This window comes from Condylostylus longicornis, unplaced genomic scaffold, assembly GCF_029603195.1.
Source record: "Condylostylus longicornis isolate FDR11 unplaced genomic scaffold, ASM2960319v2 ptg000084l, whole genome shotgun sequence".
Classification (NCBI taxonomy): Eukaryota; Metazoa; Arthropoda; class Insecta; order Diptera; family Dolichopodidae; genus Condylostylus; species Condylostylus longicornis.
Window position 1 is genome coordinate 8982447 of NW_026578052.1, and position 19117 is coordinate 9001563.

General features: G+C 26.1%; 1 protein-coding gene across 2 annotated transcripts in view; it reads right to left on the reverse strand.

Moving 5' to 3' along the window:
* The window catches only part of LOC129613455 (putative uncharacterized protein DDB_G0282133), a 142468-nt gene that overhangs the window by 59557 nt on the left and 63794 nt on the right, over positions 1-19117 (reverse strand). For both annotated transcript variants that reach the window (XM_055527530.1, XM_055527531.1), the window contains exons 3-4: positions 10282-11795; positions 8896-10175 (exon numbers count right to left, since the gene is read on the reverse strand). In XM_055527530.1, coding sequence (XP_055383505.1) covers positions 8896-10175; positions 10282-11795 — 2794 coding nt within the window. The remainder of the gene's footprint in view (positions 1-8895; positions 10176-10281; positions 11796-19117) is intronic.

A 19117-nucleotide genomic window follows, 5' to 3' on the forward strand; every position in this document is an offset into this window, starting at 1 on the left:
AAATTGGCATAAGCCTTCCTAATTTATCTTGTATCTTTAACAAATTTTTGCTTAGAAACTATACGATTTTATTTTTATTGTGTACTAAAATTTCCATCTGCCTACTTGTTATAGGAATCTACGGCTAATAAGCTTCTTACAATAATTTTTCACATATTAATTTCAAGGTTCAAGGATTTTCAAACCCTGCAAAAATTTTTATTTATTTTTTTTCCTCAATTTCTATATTACTTATATTTGTGCAATTTTACTTATTCTTGAAAAGCATTGATAATAATGGTAACTGGAATAAATTTTAAAATCCACAATGTAAACCGAGTATTATATGTAATGCTTGTATGTATGTTTGTACAGAATATTCTGCTTTATTAATAATATGCCTATATGGAGGTGGTTTAGGTTTCCTTTATGAAGAGGTGTTATTTTTTCATTATTCATTGAAAATTATATACCTTACCTACAATAAAAAAAAAATAATTATTTTTATTTTATAAATTTCTGAAATATTTTTCTAAAAATTGTACGTACGTACAATGTAGAAGAGATGATATAGTGGGCGATACAAAAGATGCAGAAAAAAAAAGGTTATACTTTTAAATTTAAATTAAATTTATATTTTTACCTTAAGGTGTATAATTTGTCATTACTTAAGATATAATATTAATTTGACAACAATGTTCAAGTAGTAATCAAATTACAGTCTAGAATAAATAAATATTTGCATTTTAGTAGGTAGAATGTTTTGTTTTATTTATAGGAAGGATTGTGGAAGGATTGTAGAATTAATAAAGAATAAAATAATGATAATATGAATAAATTCTCGTATAGCGAAGAGATTTTGAAATTTATAGCAATTTAAAATATATTTCGATTTTTGAGTTTAAAAATTTGAAATTTATTCCCATAACAAAGCACTCGATTAACTTCATAATTCTTCATTAATCTCAATAAAATTTTTAAACACCTAGCTCCATATACACTTATAACACGTAATTTCTTTAAAGAGAACAAGAATTTCAAGAATATATTTTAATAAGGAAACTATAAATGTGTATATGAAATATTGTGCCCTAGTCTACTTTCATTCATTGATAAAAATGGAGAGCTAAAAGATAAAATTAATTCCATATTATCCGTAAACATATACAAAATAGTAAACATAACAAGATTTAAAAAGCAATTTACATAAAAAAAATTATTCTGCACATAAAAATATTTTCAATCTTATTATAAAAAAAAAATTGCGATTTTTTTAATCATGTAGCATAAAAATTTGCAAAATATTTACAAAATTATAATTTTCTCCCTATACTTGAATGCATCAAGTATACAAAAGCGTAATATTTTATGTTTATAATCAAAGAAAAAATTCGCGACCAAAGATAGTAAGAACGTCAAAAAGAGGGAGGGGGCGAGGCAAAGCAAATCTCTTTTTTATAACTCTTTTTTTCAATATTTAAAAGAAATAAAACTGTTTGGATATCACTGTGACGCATCCTTCACTTTAAAAAAAAAAAACAAAATTGTAGTTAAAAGCTTTTTATAGAACTTATTAAAATATAGATGGCGTATGAGAATTATTTTTATACTTTCAATAAAAAACGGATGTGATCAGCACATATTCAAACTTAAAGTGTATTATCAAGCTTAGCAAACGTGTTGTACAAGATGGAAATGTCATTTGAATACTTCTTTCAAATTCAAAGGACGCATCAAAGGAAAGGTACTCAGTTAGTTCCAGTAGCAAAATTTCCTAATAAATCTGCCGATCAATATTAGATGTTTTCAATATAAACTTAGACATTTTCTTAACATTTTCTTTTATTTTATTTTTAGATACGAATCTACGCAAACCGATAAGTATCTTGCTAAAAATGATTCACTGCTCAAACACGGAAAAGTTCTTCCCTCTTTAACAATTTAACATATATGAAATTTGGCGCTATTACAATACCTTCTTTATTGTACATGCAACGTGGTCGCTAAAAAGGAGACTAAAGAAAGCATTAAATTTTGAAAAATTTATTTTGCTAAGAAAAAATATAACTTAATCAACTTTAAATGAGTTATTGTTATACAAAATGCTGACTTTTAGGATTTTAAAAGAAAATGGTTTTTATTAAAAATTCACTATGTTTCATCACTTCTTTATTCAACAAGGTATTCATAAAATTTATTAAATTAGAAGTGAAATGATTTTCTATAAACTATTTTGTATATTTCATATAAGATGTTAGTACACTAACTGCAGTTTAAGTAGGAAAACAAGGTCCAACTAAAAGTCTAAGCTACACTTTAATTTTGGCATTTAATGGAAATGTACTAGCTTGTACTGCAATGTATGTATGTATGTGGATGTATATACAATGTACAATAAACTGTTTAGAGTAAAAAATATTTTAAACTATTGAACCATCTAAGAATAAAAATGTTAATTATTCAATATTTCAGACTTACATAGAGAATTTTATTGTCGTTTACCAAGTATCACTACTGCAATTTTGAAGATGATAAATAGCTAAATTCTAGACAAACGGGTGTAAAATGTACCCAATACGGCCATATTTAGAGTATCAAACTAATTAAAAACATAAATTTCTTGGTAATTTCTATAACAATTAAATAATAAATGTTGATTTTATGGGTGCAATATAGGATGTACAAGAATTCAAAAATTTTAAAGACAATAAATGGCACACCTTTCCATTGAAATGAATTTCTATATTCGTACAAATGGGTACTTTATGTACATACATATTTATGATTTAGTATAACTAAGTTAAATAAACTGTTAAGAATATTGAATTTAATAATTCTGCTTTTCTAGAAGAATTCTGCTAACTAAAATGTTTAATTTATTAAATTTACTTTCATTATCAAGTAAACAAAATGATTTTCTTTTAGAATATATTTAACAATTATTTGCACAATATGTCAATTATTATGACATATTATAAATAGGAAACAATATGAGTTTTCGATAGAGGAACTCCTCGTTTATTAATAATAATCGTTCGGCATTAACTTAATAAACAGTTTTTTTTGATTATATGAATGTGATAATTGACGGACGTTACAAGAAAGGCCCACATTTGCGAGAAATTTTTTAATTAAATTAATTGCAAACTAAAGTGGCTCATACGGAGCTTTGTGATCCCACTTTTACCACTACCACCGGAGGTAATACTGAGATTCATAATACTATTTATTCCCGAAAAAGTTGCATACAAGAAAAAAATCAAAGAATTTTGTAAAAGCTTCATAATATTTTCGTAATGCCTCTATGGCTCCTAACTCCAGTTTTTGACAAAAATTCTAAAATTATAATTTTTTATTGAAAATTTCAATACGTGTTCAAATTTTTTTTTTTTAAAACTGTAGACAAATTCTATAGCCAAATCACAATGTTTAAAATTATTGCCAAAAGTTAAATAAATTCATAGGTCACAAAACTACATTAGGTTTCCTCATTTAAAGCACTAGACTCATCAAACAACTATTTGCTACGACTGTCACAAAATTGATTGAGCTTCCACAATTCTTTAAAACAAGCTTAACTAATAAATTTCTTAATTTTAAATTGAAAATAATGTTGAAATTAATAAAAGTACAGCAAATCATTATTGATTTAAAAAAAGAAACTTAAAAAGAATAGAAGACACCTAAACTAATTCAATTTCTAGTATTTTTGAGATTTTATGTTACAAAAAAATTTATCATATAAAATATTTTATTCATAATTCAAAAATTTTTATAATGTAAGTATTGTAAGTATAGAATAAAAGAATTCTGTTTTAATAAAAAAAAAGAAGAGCATAACAACTAACACTCTCTTGTATATAGCTTTAACAAGCAGCAATGGCATTACAATGAAAATTTTCTTAAGAAAAGAAAAAATTTCTATACTTTATTCATCCTTCAGTTCATTGCGAAATAAATGAAATATTTTTATTTGGCTATATGAGCGCATCTACCTACATACATAATATAATATAGGTGCATATTTTCTAAAATATGTGTACAAAATACAATGAATCTTATACACTAACACTAACTGTATTGAAAAATATTTAAACATAAATAGCATAAAATAACAAACATAAATAAATTCTCTTTAGAGAATTAAAATTCCTTGTACCCAATATTGAATTTCTCTTGTTTGGCTTATCTTCAATTATTATTAGTATATTACGTTCAGAGATTTTCTATACAATATTAAGTATATTGAAAACCAAAGAAGAAGAAGAAGAAGAGCAAGAATAATTTTTTATATAGAATTTTATGCTCTAACTAGCAAACTTATATTATGTCTGTATATATCTACATGCAACTAGTTTAGAATTTCATAAAATATATAATAAGTGTACTTACTAGTACCTTAGCATGGTACATGAACGTATAATATTTTTTTTTATAAATTTTACTATTATAACAAACTTGCAATGCCATATAACATGATGTATATATGAATATATGTAGAGTTTCCAATAACATAAACATCAACTAATGCAACTGCTGCTCTACAAAATGGAAGAGTCAGAAAAAAATAGATGAAAAAATAAAATAATCATATGGAGAATGGAAATTTAATCTGATAGTAAATAATGTAAGAAAAAAAATGATGAAATGTAGCAAAAAAAAAAAAAGAACGCGGAATAAATTTAGTTCATCGGTGTATTCTTAGGATATTATTGTATGTATGTATTTTAAATATTAAAATGTAATTAATATTTTTCAAGGTAGAATGGAATTGTAGAATGTTATGCATTACAAAACAAACCATAAAAAAAACGAGGATTTTATTGTGCATTTTGATCTATTGAAAGTAACCAAATATAAAATTTGATTAAAATCGGTAACAATGCATTAAAGTTTAAAAAGTGAATTTATGCCGAAAAAAGCATAATGTCTGTTAAAAATTCCTAATATGAAAATTACCGAAAATGTATTTGGTATATCATGTGAAGTGAGGGCAGCTAAAGAAAATTAATGTTTTTGACAAACATGAATCTTATCACTCAATAACTTCCAATAGAATATCAAAAAAAAAAGTGCTCATGAGTTTCGCTCTGTCGGTCTCTGTCCACCAGTCCGTAAGTCCAAAAACTTCTTTAGAATTGTATCTTCTTTATTTCTTTATGTCAAAAATTCCATCCCCCTTAGAGTTTGCAAAATTTTTAGTCCCTTAAAATCCTAAAAATAATTATATAAGTGATTTATAAATTAAATTTTCAGAATCACATTTGGCAAAAATGCCATCATATTAAAACCTACAACTGCTTATTTTAAATTACCTCATTAAATCCATAATTCCAATATTAAATTAATGCTTCTTTTAGATTACCGTCTTCCCCCATTAACATGTTTGGAAAAAGAGTATTTTTAACTGATGGGAATGTGCTATTTTTAGTAATCACTTGTTTAATTCAAAAAGATATGAGATTCATTATGTGCTCCGAGATCATTGCAATAAATTTAATGCACTTAATTTCAATTCAACTTTAGAAGATGATTTAATCAAATTTTCTTCATGCATTCATCAATACCCCACTTTTCTACACGTACATATTAAAATATTATGTAAAATAATTTTCTATTAAAATATATTAAAGGTACAATCAAAAATTAAATTATGTTATAACAAGAACCGCATTGCATTTTAATGCAAATGTATATATATATACATAAATATTTTGTTAGTCATCGAATATAACACATATTATGTATAACGATTTACATACAGATAAGTTCGTATATGTTCACTCGTTCTTATCTACACATAATGGTAAACGACCCATTTTTCCATATTCAAATTGAAATTCTTTTTTTCTTTCATATTTCTTCTTATTTTATAAAGGTTTGAAATATTATGCAATATAGCATCTACTCTAAACATCTCCTATATAAACGTATTCCTATATATAGATTCCATAAATTCAATATTTTCAATACATGTATCTATATAAATGAAAATGTTTTGAAATGATAGGAAAAATTTCATCTTGATACCATCACCACATAAGTAATACTGAAATATTGAGTAAATTCATCAGATAAAAACCGATATTGTACATTGTATTCCATCACCCAAAAAGTCACTCTTTAGAAACTAAAAAAAAAAACAAAAAAAAATGGTTGAATTGAATTGAAAAAAAAGGCAGCTTTAAATTTCAAAAAAGATGCAAATAAGTCGATTACAAATTTTAACAAGAAAAATATTTTTTTTATTTCTTCACCATCTACCAAATAAAATTACCAATATTGTATAGTACAAAAAAAAATTAAAATGAACACCATCATGTTGTCGAAAGGTAGAATAATAAGCAACTCTCTAGTCATACTAAGTATTTGAAGCCAACAAAATCTTATATTGGAGCAAAACATGTAAAATAATTGATGCATATTGTAATTGCATAAGAATTTCGAATATCTTTACGAAAGATGTACATTGTATACCTAAATCTAAGTATACAGGATTTCAGTTTATGAATAAATAAATATTTATTTATATAAAGGCATTTTACTTAAATTTTCCTTTATTTTTTTTTAGTTACGAGTATAGTTGGAATTTATTTAAGATAATTTTTATGCATAAAATATTCAATAAACTGTTTTAAAAAAATATGAAGCAAATTTGTATTTATACGTAAATCTGATTTATAAAAAAATTCAGAAATTTCGAAATTTTTAATTTTAAAAATAGAACGGAACGGAACATTACCGAATTCTATAATTTACAAGTTTTCAAAGGGTGCATTTATAAATCATTTACATTGTTCCAGTGATTTTAGGTACATGTTACACAAGATACAATAATTATGTACATTGTAAATTGTTATGTACATCGTAATAGCGACCATAACTTGCTGAATATAAATAAGTTGACCCAACTGTTGCTTCCAATTTTACCAATTAGGAGCCAAGTTCTTCTTCAGGTATTTTCTTATTAAATAAATATGAAAATACAACTTGCACATTAAGAAATACTAAAAGATATTGTGGTAATTTTCATTACAATTTGGTCATCATAACCTGAAATGGGTTTAATTTTAATTTAGTGATTCATTCTAATAAATTGTAATATAATTTCTAAGACGAATTTTAGAATGAAGCTAAATTCGTTAGATAAAATTCTACGTATGACAATATTGAATTCATATTTTTACTTATATTATGATCATTTTTTCTATTACTCTGCAAATGTTATTGATTCAAATTAATAAGAGCAAAAATTTACCACAATTTAAATATGTAAGTAATAACAAACTTTCCCGTAAAACAGAATAAAACATTAACAATAATATTTTCTTAAATTCCTTTTACTAAAAATCACCGTGTATTTAGAAATAACAAAAGTGTCATACGTATTTTGGTTGCACTATTTGATTTCCAAAAAAAAATATCTACATTTATACCAAAAATATTCCCATCAAAATACCTGCATACACAAAAACTTCATAATTTTAGAAAAAAAAAATTCCCGTGTTAGCAAATTAGAAAAATTAAGGTAGCAATACTAAGGAACACAAAAAAAAAAACGAAATAAATACCTGCTGGTATAAATATGAAACAATACCTAAATGGAATACCCGTACATACCCCTATCATAAAACGACATAGAAAAAAAGCTGACGATTTTAAAGAACATGAACCAAAACAAAAACACAACATAAAAGAAAATAAGACAAAAGGCATGCAACTTGTTGTAGCTAGAACTTTATCTAACTGGCATCTACATACATATTAGTTCCATAGATATAGGTAACAGTTACAGAATTAAGAACAAAACAAAAAATTTATTCACTCAAAATAAGCATAACAATATTTATAAAAGCGAAAATAAAACGAGAAAAACATGGAAAACTAAAACCTATTTTCAGTGTTGCATTTCAAAATGTACTTACATTATTATGCATGTATGTAAGATATATATGTATCTGCATCAGGAAAAATGGAAACAAAAACTAAATAAAAGACAAACATTGAAAAGATTTTAATTCGAAACGGCGCTCAATGTTGACTGCTTAATGGTTTTTAAGTAAAAAATAGAAAATCTAGAAAAAAAAAACGACTGTTCTTGTTTTGTCCTAGGACACAAAAGAATATTGTGAATAAAAATTATTTATAAAAAAGACTTAAGATCACAAACAAACACGAAAATAAAATTATTTTTCCGATTCTATATAATGAAGGTAAAAATTCTGATGTTAAATTTTTGCTTTTAAACTTACGATACAAACGAACTTTCGATGACAATAGTAACAAATGGCAATAGTAACAATACAGAGTACATTTGACAAGGGAATAATAATTCGTTTTAATAGAATATTAAATGTTGTTATGCGCGTATACAGTGATAAAGTGAATTCTAAATGATGAAAGTTTTGTTCAATAAAATGACAAAATTTTAAAAATAAAAAATTTTACATGAAAACCAATTATAAAACTTATTAAAGTCTATTTTTCTTTTAAACACAAAAATAATTTCTTTAAAAGATAACAAATTGTAATAAGTTGTACCTGTTTTTCTTAAACAACTCTGCTATTACGCGGAGAGATGGCGACTCTAATCACACTGAATTGTACATGCTGCCGCAAATTATATTTGTCTATGTGACACTTTGTTTTAAAATTTGTGAAAAAAAATACTGTCTACCCGATCTCTCCAATTAAATACACAAAATTTGAAACACGATGTTGATGTTAAGGATGAAGCTGAATTTGAACTAATTGTTGAATAGTTTCTGTCGCAGAAATTCGATTTTATATATATTTTTTTTTTTAAATTCTCGAGTTAGATACAAACTTAAAGTCCAAAGTGCTAACATAAACCGCCATCTGTATATTTGTTCCAGATGTTTAAATATACAAACAAAATACAACTAAAAGACTTACCTGCATTTGATTCATTTCCTAACAATGAATTGTTTCCATTAATAGTGATTTTTGTTTCATTTGAATCAATATTAAATCTTTTATTATTAAATAAATCATCTTTCATATTATCATTATTAGTGTAGGTACTGCTATTGATTCTTGAATCAGTACTACTACTGTGATTAAAACTATTTGAATCTTTTGAATTCTTTAAAAGATCATTTGTTTGCTTATGCAATAAATCTAAAATTTCAGATTGTACTTTCTGTTGTTCTAATATTAACATCAATTGATGACAATTTTGATTCTCAACATCCGAAAACTGATGCTTACCATTAGTTATTCTATTCATGTTACCATTGTTAAAAGATTTATTTTTATTCTTAATCATGCTTACATCATCATTATCGATATTAGTGATTTCATCGAAATCATCATTTTCATCATTACTATTATTCCTGATGTTATTGTTGTTGGTACTAGAAATTTTATTGTTTGTTTGGAAATTTTCAACTTTAGAAAATTCTTCATTACTATTGTGACCATTTTTTATTGGATAATCATTAGATTTTTGATTTTCTTTAATACTGTCTTCAACTGCTACTACATCAATAAATGCAACATTTTTATTTTGTAAATTTTTAACATTAGAATTATCAAATTCTATAGAAGAATCATTTTTATCATCTTCCGGGTCATCTTGAATTATTTTATCTTCAACCATAAATTGAACTTTTTTACGAGTTGGTTGTGATGGCATTGGTAAATAAAATTGTGATCCGCTACCACTATTTCTTTTATTATTACTGTTGTTATTGTTGTTAACATTACAACTATCTAATGAATTATTTTTTAGGTCAGAGATAGCATTGAAATTCACAGTTATACCACTACAATTATTATTATCCTTTGTTAAAATATTTTGATTTTGATTTGATGTCTGACTGTTAAATTTTTTTAAAGAGTTTCCTGTGGCAAGAAATTTTTTGGCTGCTGTTGCTGCAATTGTTGTGATATTATCTATTTGTGAATTTAATATAGAATCTGATTGTACTGATGATGAGTTTATATAGGATTTAAATGAAGTTGAAGTTGTTTGATTAATTGTGTTTTTGGCATCATTATCACTTATTGATGAAGTTGTGGAAAGAGACGACGATACAGATGAAGGACGTTTTAAAATCGATTTAATTGTTTGTTGCTTTGGAAATGGTACTGTTGTTGGTGTTGTTGGTGTTGATACATCAGAATTTTGTTCATTTGAAGACTGCATTTCACAACTATTGTCGTGTATTAAACTATAAAAGATAAGAAAATATATTTGGACATTTAGATCACAGTTTGCTTGCAAAAGATTTTTATTTTTAAAAAAAAAATTTAATTAACAAAATATTTTATTATTACCTGGAACTATTTGAAATATTGTTCTGAATTGAAGATTCAGCATCGTCATCAATAGAATTGCCTGTTGAAATTTCGTGTTTTTTCCTAGGTGGTCGTTTTGGATGGAATTTTGCTTTTCCATCGGATACAAATTCAGTAGGTGATAAATCATCTTCAGTTTCGACAGCAAAATTAACTGATAATTGTTTTACTGTCTCTTTTTCTTCCAAACTGATGTCGACATTCTTTGAGCTTCCACCAACAGGTGATATTTGAGCTTGCACTTCTATATCTTCGTAATGGAAATTTTCACCGTTTGCTATTAGTTTTGACTGAACTTTTTCTTCACCTAAAATAATACGTTGTCCAGCTATAGCTTGTATATTAGAATAACCTAACTTCTTCCCTTTATTTAAAGAACTATTTTTCTTTTCTTTAATTAAAGCTGCCGCAGCTGCTGCTGCTATTGCAACTGCATCAGAATTGCTCTTCGTTCTCATTAATGGAAGATCAAACATATCATCTGAATCTGGAGGTGAAAACTCATTGTTTGCGTTCATTGTACCACAAGATATCAACTCGTATGGATTAACATTGCATTCTAGAATTGATCGACGACCTCCGGGATCTATTTGCATATCTCCCCCCGCATCTGACCATCGATCTCTAATTGCTTTTTGCGGTTGAGGAGTTTTACCTCTACTAGCACTACGGCTTCGAATAGTGGCAGTTTTAGCTATTGAAATCATTTCCTGTTCACTAATATTATTTGAACTTGTGCTGATGGCAGCTGCAGAAATATTTGTGGTTGTACTACTAATACTTGTTCCATTACCGGTTCTATAACGACTTCTACCCCGACTAGCAACTGTATTCTTACCCATTGTACCATTTTGATTCTTAGAGTTAGAACTTTGATTTTTATCTATGTGACGCGAATTAGATATTTTTAAGCTTTCTCTTGGTGGATCTGGCGATAGTAGCCTAGTTCTTCTCATCATATCATATGGATCATTTTGTGTATCCAAAATAGATGGGCGAGATTTTGTTGTAGAAGGTAATCTTAAAGTAGCTGCGCTAATACGTTGCTGATGTATAACAGGTGTACTTGTAGGTCTTAAACGTACAGTACCACCGATCGGAGCAAGCGGTAATCGAGATCCTTTACACTTTTTGCAAACACTAGCTTTTTTAACATCCCGTTTTGTACCTGTTAAATATTCTGGACAAGAACAAATAACTACAGCTACTTCAGCCGGTATTGGTGTAAATATTGCCGTTGGGTGTCCATTATGATGATAATGAACTGTTGGTCGTATAGCAGGTATTCCACGAACAGTACTATAAAGCCATGGTTCAGCATATTTCATTGAACGAGATAAAGCACCGCTAGGGCCATATTCGAATGTTGCGAATTCGTTCAATTGTTGATGTGTTGGTGTTACAGGTACCATTGGTGTCGTAATTTTTTCTGTTTTTGTAATTTTGAGCCTTTGACTCCATGATTTCTTCGATTTATCATACATCGGCGATAACTGAAATAATAAAATAAAATTATATTAAAGTTTATTGTCAAATCAAAAATTCCTGTATATTTTATGAAAAAAATTTTTATAAACGTTTATTTTTCCAACCAGAAAGTAAATCTTTTGGTTTCGTCACAATATTTTCTTCCGGAAAAAAGTGAATTAAACTTCATGCCAATCACAAAATTCTCACAATCATTTCCTCATTTATATTGAATGTTTCATGAGCACCAAAGAAAATTTACTAAATATTTATTTTTACACTACATAATAAAAATTTTATAATATCTAACGTCAAAGTTAGTTTTTTTCAATTTTTAATTTTTCTACCTTATTAAATACTAAGTACAAGTTAACTAAAGCTAAACAATAATGTCATATTCATGAAGCATTTTTCATTACACTTCATTCAATATACTCTTGAACTCATCATTTTTTAATCCACTTAACGATTCACAAAGTTTTATGATACGGTCTTGAAAGTATCTTCATTTCAGGAAGAAAATTAAATTTAAAAAAAAAATAGTACTTTTTTATAACTTTTCGTTCATTATTCTAAAGTCTAATTCTTCTTGAAGAATAAAAATCTCTATTGGAGCTCAAAACGAAATAAAAAGAAATTGAAAAAAGAACAAAAAAAAACTTAAATACAAGAATGAGGAAAACCACAATTCATCATTAAAAATGTTCAAAGAACCTTTCTATAATGATTTATTTTTTTTTTTTTTGAAGGCTTGCGGCCAATTTAAGAAAATTGTTCATTCAACTCTTGCTTTCCATCAATTCTTGTTGCTGTTATTGGTAGATACCTACTTTGCCCACTTTTACTTCAACTTAATTTTATCCTTTCACTATAATATTTTCTTTACCTTTTTTTTTTCTCTCTTCATATTATCAATGTTATTTAATTTTTTATTATATAATAAAAGTTATATTTCTGTTTACTTGCAACAAACCACTAAGTTTTATTTTTTTTGTTAGAAGCTGATAAATTTATAATCAGATCAAAGGTGTGATAGGTTGTGGATTGGTCTAAATGATTTTTTTAAATGAAAAAAAAAAAAAAATTTTAAAAGTTTGTACACTTGTTTGTACATTGAATATAAGTTAATTGGGTAATGTACCCTTTACTTAAAAGTATAAAATAGGAAAAAAATTACTTCCTCAATATTAAACTGGAAAATAGATAAATATAATTGTTATGCCCAGGTTTACGTATAAAAAAAAAAGTCTATTCTAATTCTTACTACCGCCTTCTATTAGTTCTTCAACAGTAATTCACAAAAATTATGTAGTAAAAATATACATAAATCTAAATTAATCCAGCAATCATCAGAAGCCAAGATAACAGGAAGTTGTCCGTTTGATTGGGATTTTGGGAAAATTTGGGACATCTCTATTTAAGAAGGAAGAAGGTGGGCATTCTTGAACGGGCTGAAAAAACTTTTGTAAATTGCTTGTAGAGAATTGTTTGTCTGCTTGTAGAGAAAACTGATGAGTTTATCTGAAGTTTTTATAGTATCAATAAGCTTTCAATATCCTAACGCTTGGCGTTATACTCTTTTTGATTGAGTAGCTACATCACCTCATGAAATCATGGACTGCGCCTCGAAAATTCTTAAATTCAATATGTTATTATAAAATATTTAATTTCTACAATTAGATATCTAATATAGTTTCAATTTCAACACAGAAAACTAAAAATATAATAAATCCTGTTAAACTTTATTACACAATTATGACTCATTAATTAACAATTTCACAAATTACTTACATAAATGGCAAAAAATACAAAGCCAAAAACTTTTAAAAACTTTAAATCGTGTTTTTTTACTTTAATCTCACTTTTTCTTTTATGTAAAAACAAACCAAAATTGAAAGATAAAATTTACAAAAGTACTCCTAAGAGATTTTTTTTTTGACATAAAAATTACTGTTTAATGGAGCATCACCAAAATTAATATGATCACCATTTAAACAACAAAAACAAAAACAAAAAGAAAGAAAGAAGAAAAACATTTCAGTGAACTTTTAAACAGCTTATTCGCAAATCAATACATTGAAAATTATTAAAGAGTTTTTTCAACTCTTTAAAATTCGATAGTTTCAGTCAAATATTATTAATCATGATCAAAATTTAACTAAAAAGCTAATTAAAAATTGCTTTTGTCATTTTATTTAAAAAAAAAACAAAAATACCCTCTAGACACATTAACTGTCATATTAAAGTCATTGAAGCAGCTAAGATATTTTAGCATTTTAGTAGCTTGTTTCATTTCGGTTGGTTTTCTCGTTTCTTCTTTTATAATGCCCGTTTTTTCCTATTAATATAAAAAAAAAATGAAACGAGTAAACAAATTAATGGCAGCTTTGTTATGCTTTTTAAATTTTTTGCTAATTTTTTTTGTTTTTTTTTAACAAAGAAGAAAATAAAAGAGCGTTGTCTAATAATCAAAATATAAAAACAAGAAATCACTCTTTTTTTCGGTTTTGTAATGATTGAAACTTTCATTTTCAGTTCTTCATTAAATTTAAAAGAAAGTGCGTAGTTTAACAAAATTTTTAATGTAAATGAAAGAAGTTGAATTGTAATTGTGCTCTTACAAAAAATTTAAAATAACCTTGAAAATATTGTAGCTAAGCAGGTACAGAACTTTCGAGCAGGACCAATTATTATGAAAGTTGGATGGACAAAAGGAATTAATAACATGAGAATTCTTACTGTGAAATTTTCTCGAAAGTAGTCTCCGTTACAATTGTAATGTGATATGTAACGACGACTACTACATAAAAATCTCATATTTTTAAGGGAGGAAAATTGTAGGAGTTCGTCGCAGAATTACATATATTAGATAATTGGTTGATATTATACTGAAGGAGTATATGTATATTAGGAGCAGTGCTGTAGTCGTAAAATTAGCATAGGGTATACGCTTGAGAATATAAATTTTTGGTAAAAATAAACAATGTTATTTTTAATTATATTATTATTTGAAAAAAAGACGTAAAATATTACATACAACTTTTACAAACACCAACTTTTCATCAACAATTAAAAACAATTTAAATAAGCTTTTAAGCCAGTATCAATAAACTTACTTAAAGAAGTTTTCAAAATTATATTTTCTTGAAAATCAATGTTATTTTGTCATCAGCTTTTGCTAACTTCAAATAAACTAAAGAATATGCAAAATTAACGTCCACAATAACGTTGTTTAGCATGGCTACCATAGCAACTTTAGTTAAAGAAGAGTATTTGATAAAATTCAAATATATTTTCAATTGTATAGAATTAGAAGAAAATCGTTTTAAATCGAAAACCAAATTGTTTATGTATTAGTTTATATCACTGCTAGATAAATACAGCATTGGTAATAAGAGAACATCTATCTTGAAGAAGTCGTTTTTACTTTTTTTTGTAAATGATTTTAACATCAGAAAATATAACTTTATTTTTATTTAAACTTTAATTTTTTAACATATTTTCTATTAAGCAAACATAATAACTTTTAAATATTAGGAAAGTTTAAAGTTTTCATTTCATTGTGGTTTTAAACAAAATTACCACTTTCAAAAATTAAAGGTTCGGTTATATTCGTTTTCCGTTTTTCGTTAAAGGAGGCTTGTTTGATTATTAATTTGAATATATGTAGTTGATATATTTTTCCCAAGAAATTATTACTAAATTAATGAAATATTTTGTGTGAATTGTTAATTTGAAAATTTTTTGCAATTTTTCAGTACAATTTTTATTATCATTTTTTTTTTACTATTACAAAGAAAGAAAATAATAAATTTTTAATAAGAAATTTGAACAAAATCATAGGGTATACGCTATTTTTAAGTAAAACCACTAGGTATGCGCTATCTAATTTTTAAAAGCATAGGGTATACGGCGTATACCCCCGTATACCCTCCACTACAGCACTGATTAGGAGTATATTATAGAAGTAAATGCAAAACAGAAATTTAAATTCCGAAATAGAAAATAATTTTTCTTCTAGTATTAGATGTTATAAACTAACATTCTGCAATTAATTACCTGAAGAAAAGCAAGAAAATTTAAAAAGGAAAATTATTTCGACAACGACTAAAGCAAAAACTGAATGTGGATTAGTCAGTAGTACAAAATAATCCAAATGCTAAACAAAATATGAAGAAAAAATATACAAATTGAGTATATAATCAATTGATTTTGCTAGTTACTTAAGCTTTATTAAATAACTAGCTAACTATAAAAATGAAATCTAAAAAAAGAAGTGTTAAATATCCAATTTTGTTTTAAAACAACAAATTTGGATATTTAACACTTTTTTCTTAACAAATTTGTTGTAGTAGTACCAAAGCCCAAGTTGTTGTACAATTTATTTCGTAACTAAATTTGGCTTTTTAACTAATTCATTGCCTCTGGCTAATGAATTATGGTCAGATCATATGGATCAATAAAAATTTTAAATATTTATTGGAAAAAGTTTTATAAAAATAATTTTATCAGAAAATAAAGAAAAATAATTACAAAAATCTTTTGGAAATTATGATTGATGTGTTTCAACTTTTTAGAAAAGTAATAAGTATAATATTGTGATTCCCTGCTAATGTAGAATATTTTACTATTTCTAGGTATACTGGAGCGACTAGTAGGAAATTTAAAGCAGAAAGAGATGAAGTACGCTGTTATATTGAATCCTAGTATTTACATTACTTTTTTGGTAAGTTTTATTAATTCTAAAAGTGGTTTTTTTCTTGCGCAATTTTTTTCACAATATAAATCCAATATTTGCTGTAGTAATTTACTGTTCAATAGTGTTTTAATCGCATTGCCATACTAACACTCTTAATTTCGAAATTTAAGAGCTATTAAATATTCAATATATTATAATAATAGTTTTTTTCAATATATATAATAGCTTTTTTTTCTCTCCACTTATAGATTAAATCGTAATACATATTACGAATTGGATTATTACAAAAGAAACGCTTTCAAACGCCTTTAATATGGTAAAACACCCACACTTAATAATTACACAATCATAATAACTGTGACAATTTGTATTTCCTGTTGAAAATCAACATCATTGATATGAGAAATTTTTAACATGTCTTTTTTTGGCATACAGTAGTAATTACCATTTAAGTGATAAGGTGACGAAAAAATAATGATTTACAAATTGAAAACAAAATTTATCCATTAAAATTTATTACAATGGATGAGGGAGAAAAAGAGGAAGATGAAGGTGAAAAAACCTTTTCATTTTTATAAAAGAATACCAATTTCTTAAGTTGCGTTTTCACTTTCTAATCTTCAAGTAAAACAAATAAAACGTTTTTTGGTTTTCCGAAGCGATTAAATAATAATAGTAAGAAAATAGTTTTAAACTCTTCATCCAATATGGAAGAAAATGATAATCTGTTGCGGTTTATTTATTATAGACAATGTTTAATGGTCTGTAAAGCTTTATGATGCAAAAATTATCCTCCCTTTGTAATTTAGTTTAAAAAATATCGCTTGTTAATTAGTTTCAAAATAAGATTAACAAAGTGATTATTTTAATTTAAAAAATGTGGATTAACAATATTTCGTTTCAAATGAATAAATACTATTACAGTTTCTACACTGTTTTAACTATAATGCCAACTGGAATTTCAATTCATTTTAATTCAAAAGCTTTATGACACGGGCTTGGATTAGAAAAAAGAAAGTCATTAAAATAACTGACCAGTTCATTACAATGACATTTCTCAAATAGTCAAATTCAAAATAAGTCAAACTCAGTCAGTAAGTCAAAGAACACTATATGCAACTTAAAAATATTTAAGATATCTTTTACACAAAAAAAAATCCCTCTGGCACAAGTTAAACAATAATGAAATGCCATTATTTTAGAACTTTTAATCACTTTTTCTAACATATTCATTTAATAACAAATTTTTTGGGGCGCGACAAAATTTGACATAGAAAAACAAAAAAAAGAAAAATCGAGTAATTAAAAAGAATGAAAAAAACAATCTTTATTATGAAAGTTTCAAAAAAAAAATTTTATAAATCATGAATTTTGTCCCGAACCATAAACATTATTAGATTGAATCAATTATCAAAACTTCACTTGTCTAAAAGAAAAAAGACAGAAAAAAAAAATAAAATTCAATCTGATACATAACGGTTTCTCGCACGCTCAAATTTTTAACACCATCAAACACAGAAAAAAAAATCATTACAACAAAACAGAAAAGTAATTTTAAGAGAAAAAACGCTTATGAAAAAAAAAAAAAACAAAATGAATCTTTTGTTTAAAAACCCTTAACAGTCAAATGAGGGAGGACAACTAAACAAAATATAAAACAAAACATAAAATGTCAATTAAAAAGCATTGTCTTTACCCTTAACTTAATTACCCGTTGAATAAAATAGGGCGACAAGACCATCCCTTACAAAAAAAAAAATAATAAGAATAAAAAACTACAGCAAAATTAAAAAGTAAACAAAATTTCCAAAAAACAGAAACACTTTCTCGTTTCTTTTTATCTCAGTTCCTAAAATTTCAAATAAAATGTATCTATTGCTATTGAATCGCCTGTTCATTCACCCGAAATAAATTATGTAAGAATTCTATCTTCAGAAAATGTAAATCTTTAGCAATAGAAAGGATCACAATCTTGTTTTAATGAAAATTTGTGCAATACTTTCAAACGAGTTACGGGACACTCGGCAAATAGTTGAAAAGTACAAAATGAAATCATTTGTAAATTCATCTCCAAAAAGTTTATATGGAAGCCAAGAAAAGAAAGAAATAAAATTTATTGGCCAAATGGAGTGAATATCGTACGGAACAAATTTAAGACAAATATATTCGAGGAATCTGCAAAATCTATTGGTTCTATTAATATAAAAAATAAGAACAAATATTTAAAACCGGGGTTCTGCGAAACCTAGTAACAGAATAAATACATACATACATATGTCATTCTCCAACATACGAACCAAAACATGAGAAGCATTTTATACAAGAATGTAGCTACAGAAAAACCTAACGTCAGAAATCATGAAGCATATCGAAGTGGGACGTCGTTCTCGTTTACAACTTCTATAGTGAAAACTAATATTAATAACTTGAAATGATAACTATGTTGGAAAATACTATCAAAAACGGAAAACAAATCTAGGGAATAGTCTTAGACCAATACTATTTCACTGTATTATTGATCAGATTATAAACACTGTCAACTTTTTTATATTCATAACACTGAAAGTTATCTGCCACACCGATAACAACTATACTCGTTTGAAAAAGTTTTACCTCAGAATTCTATTATAGTAAAACAAAATCAATGAC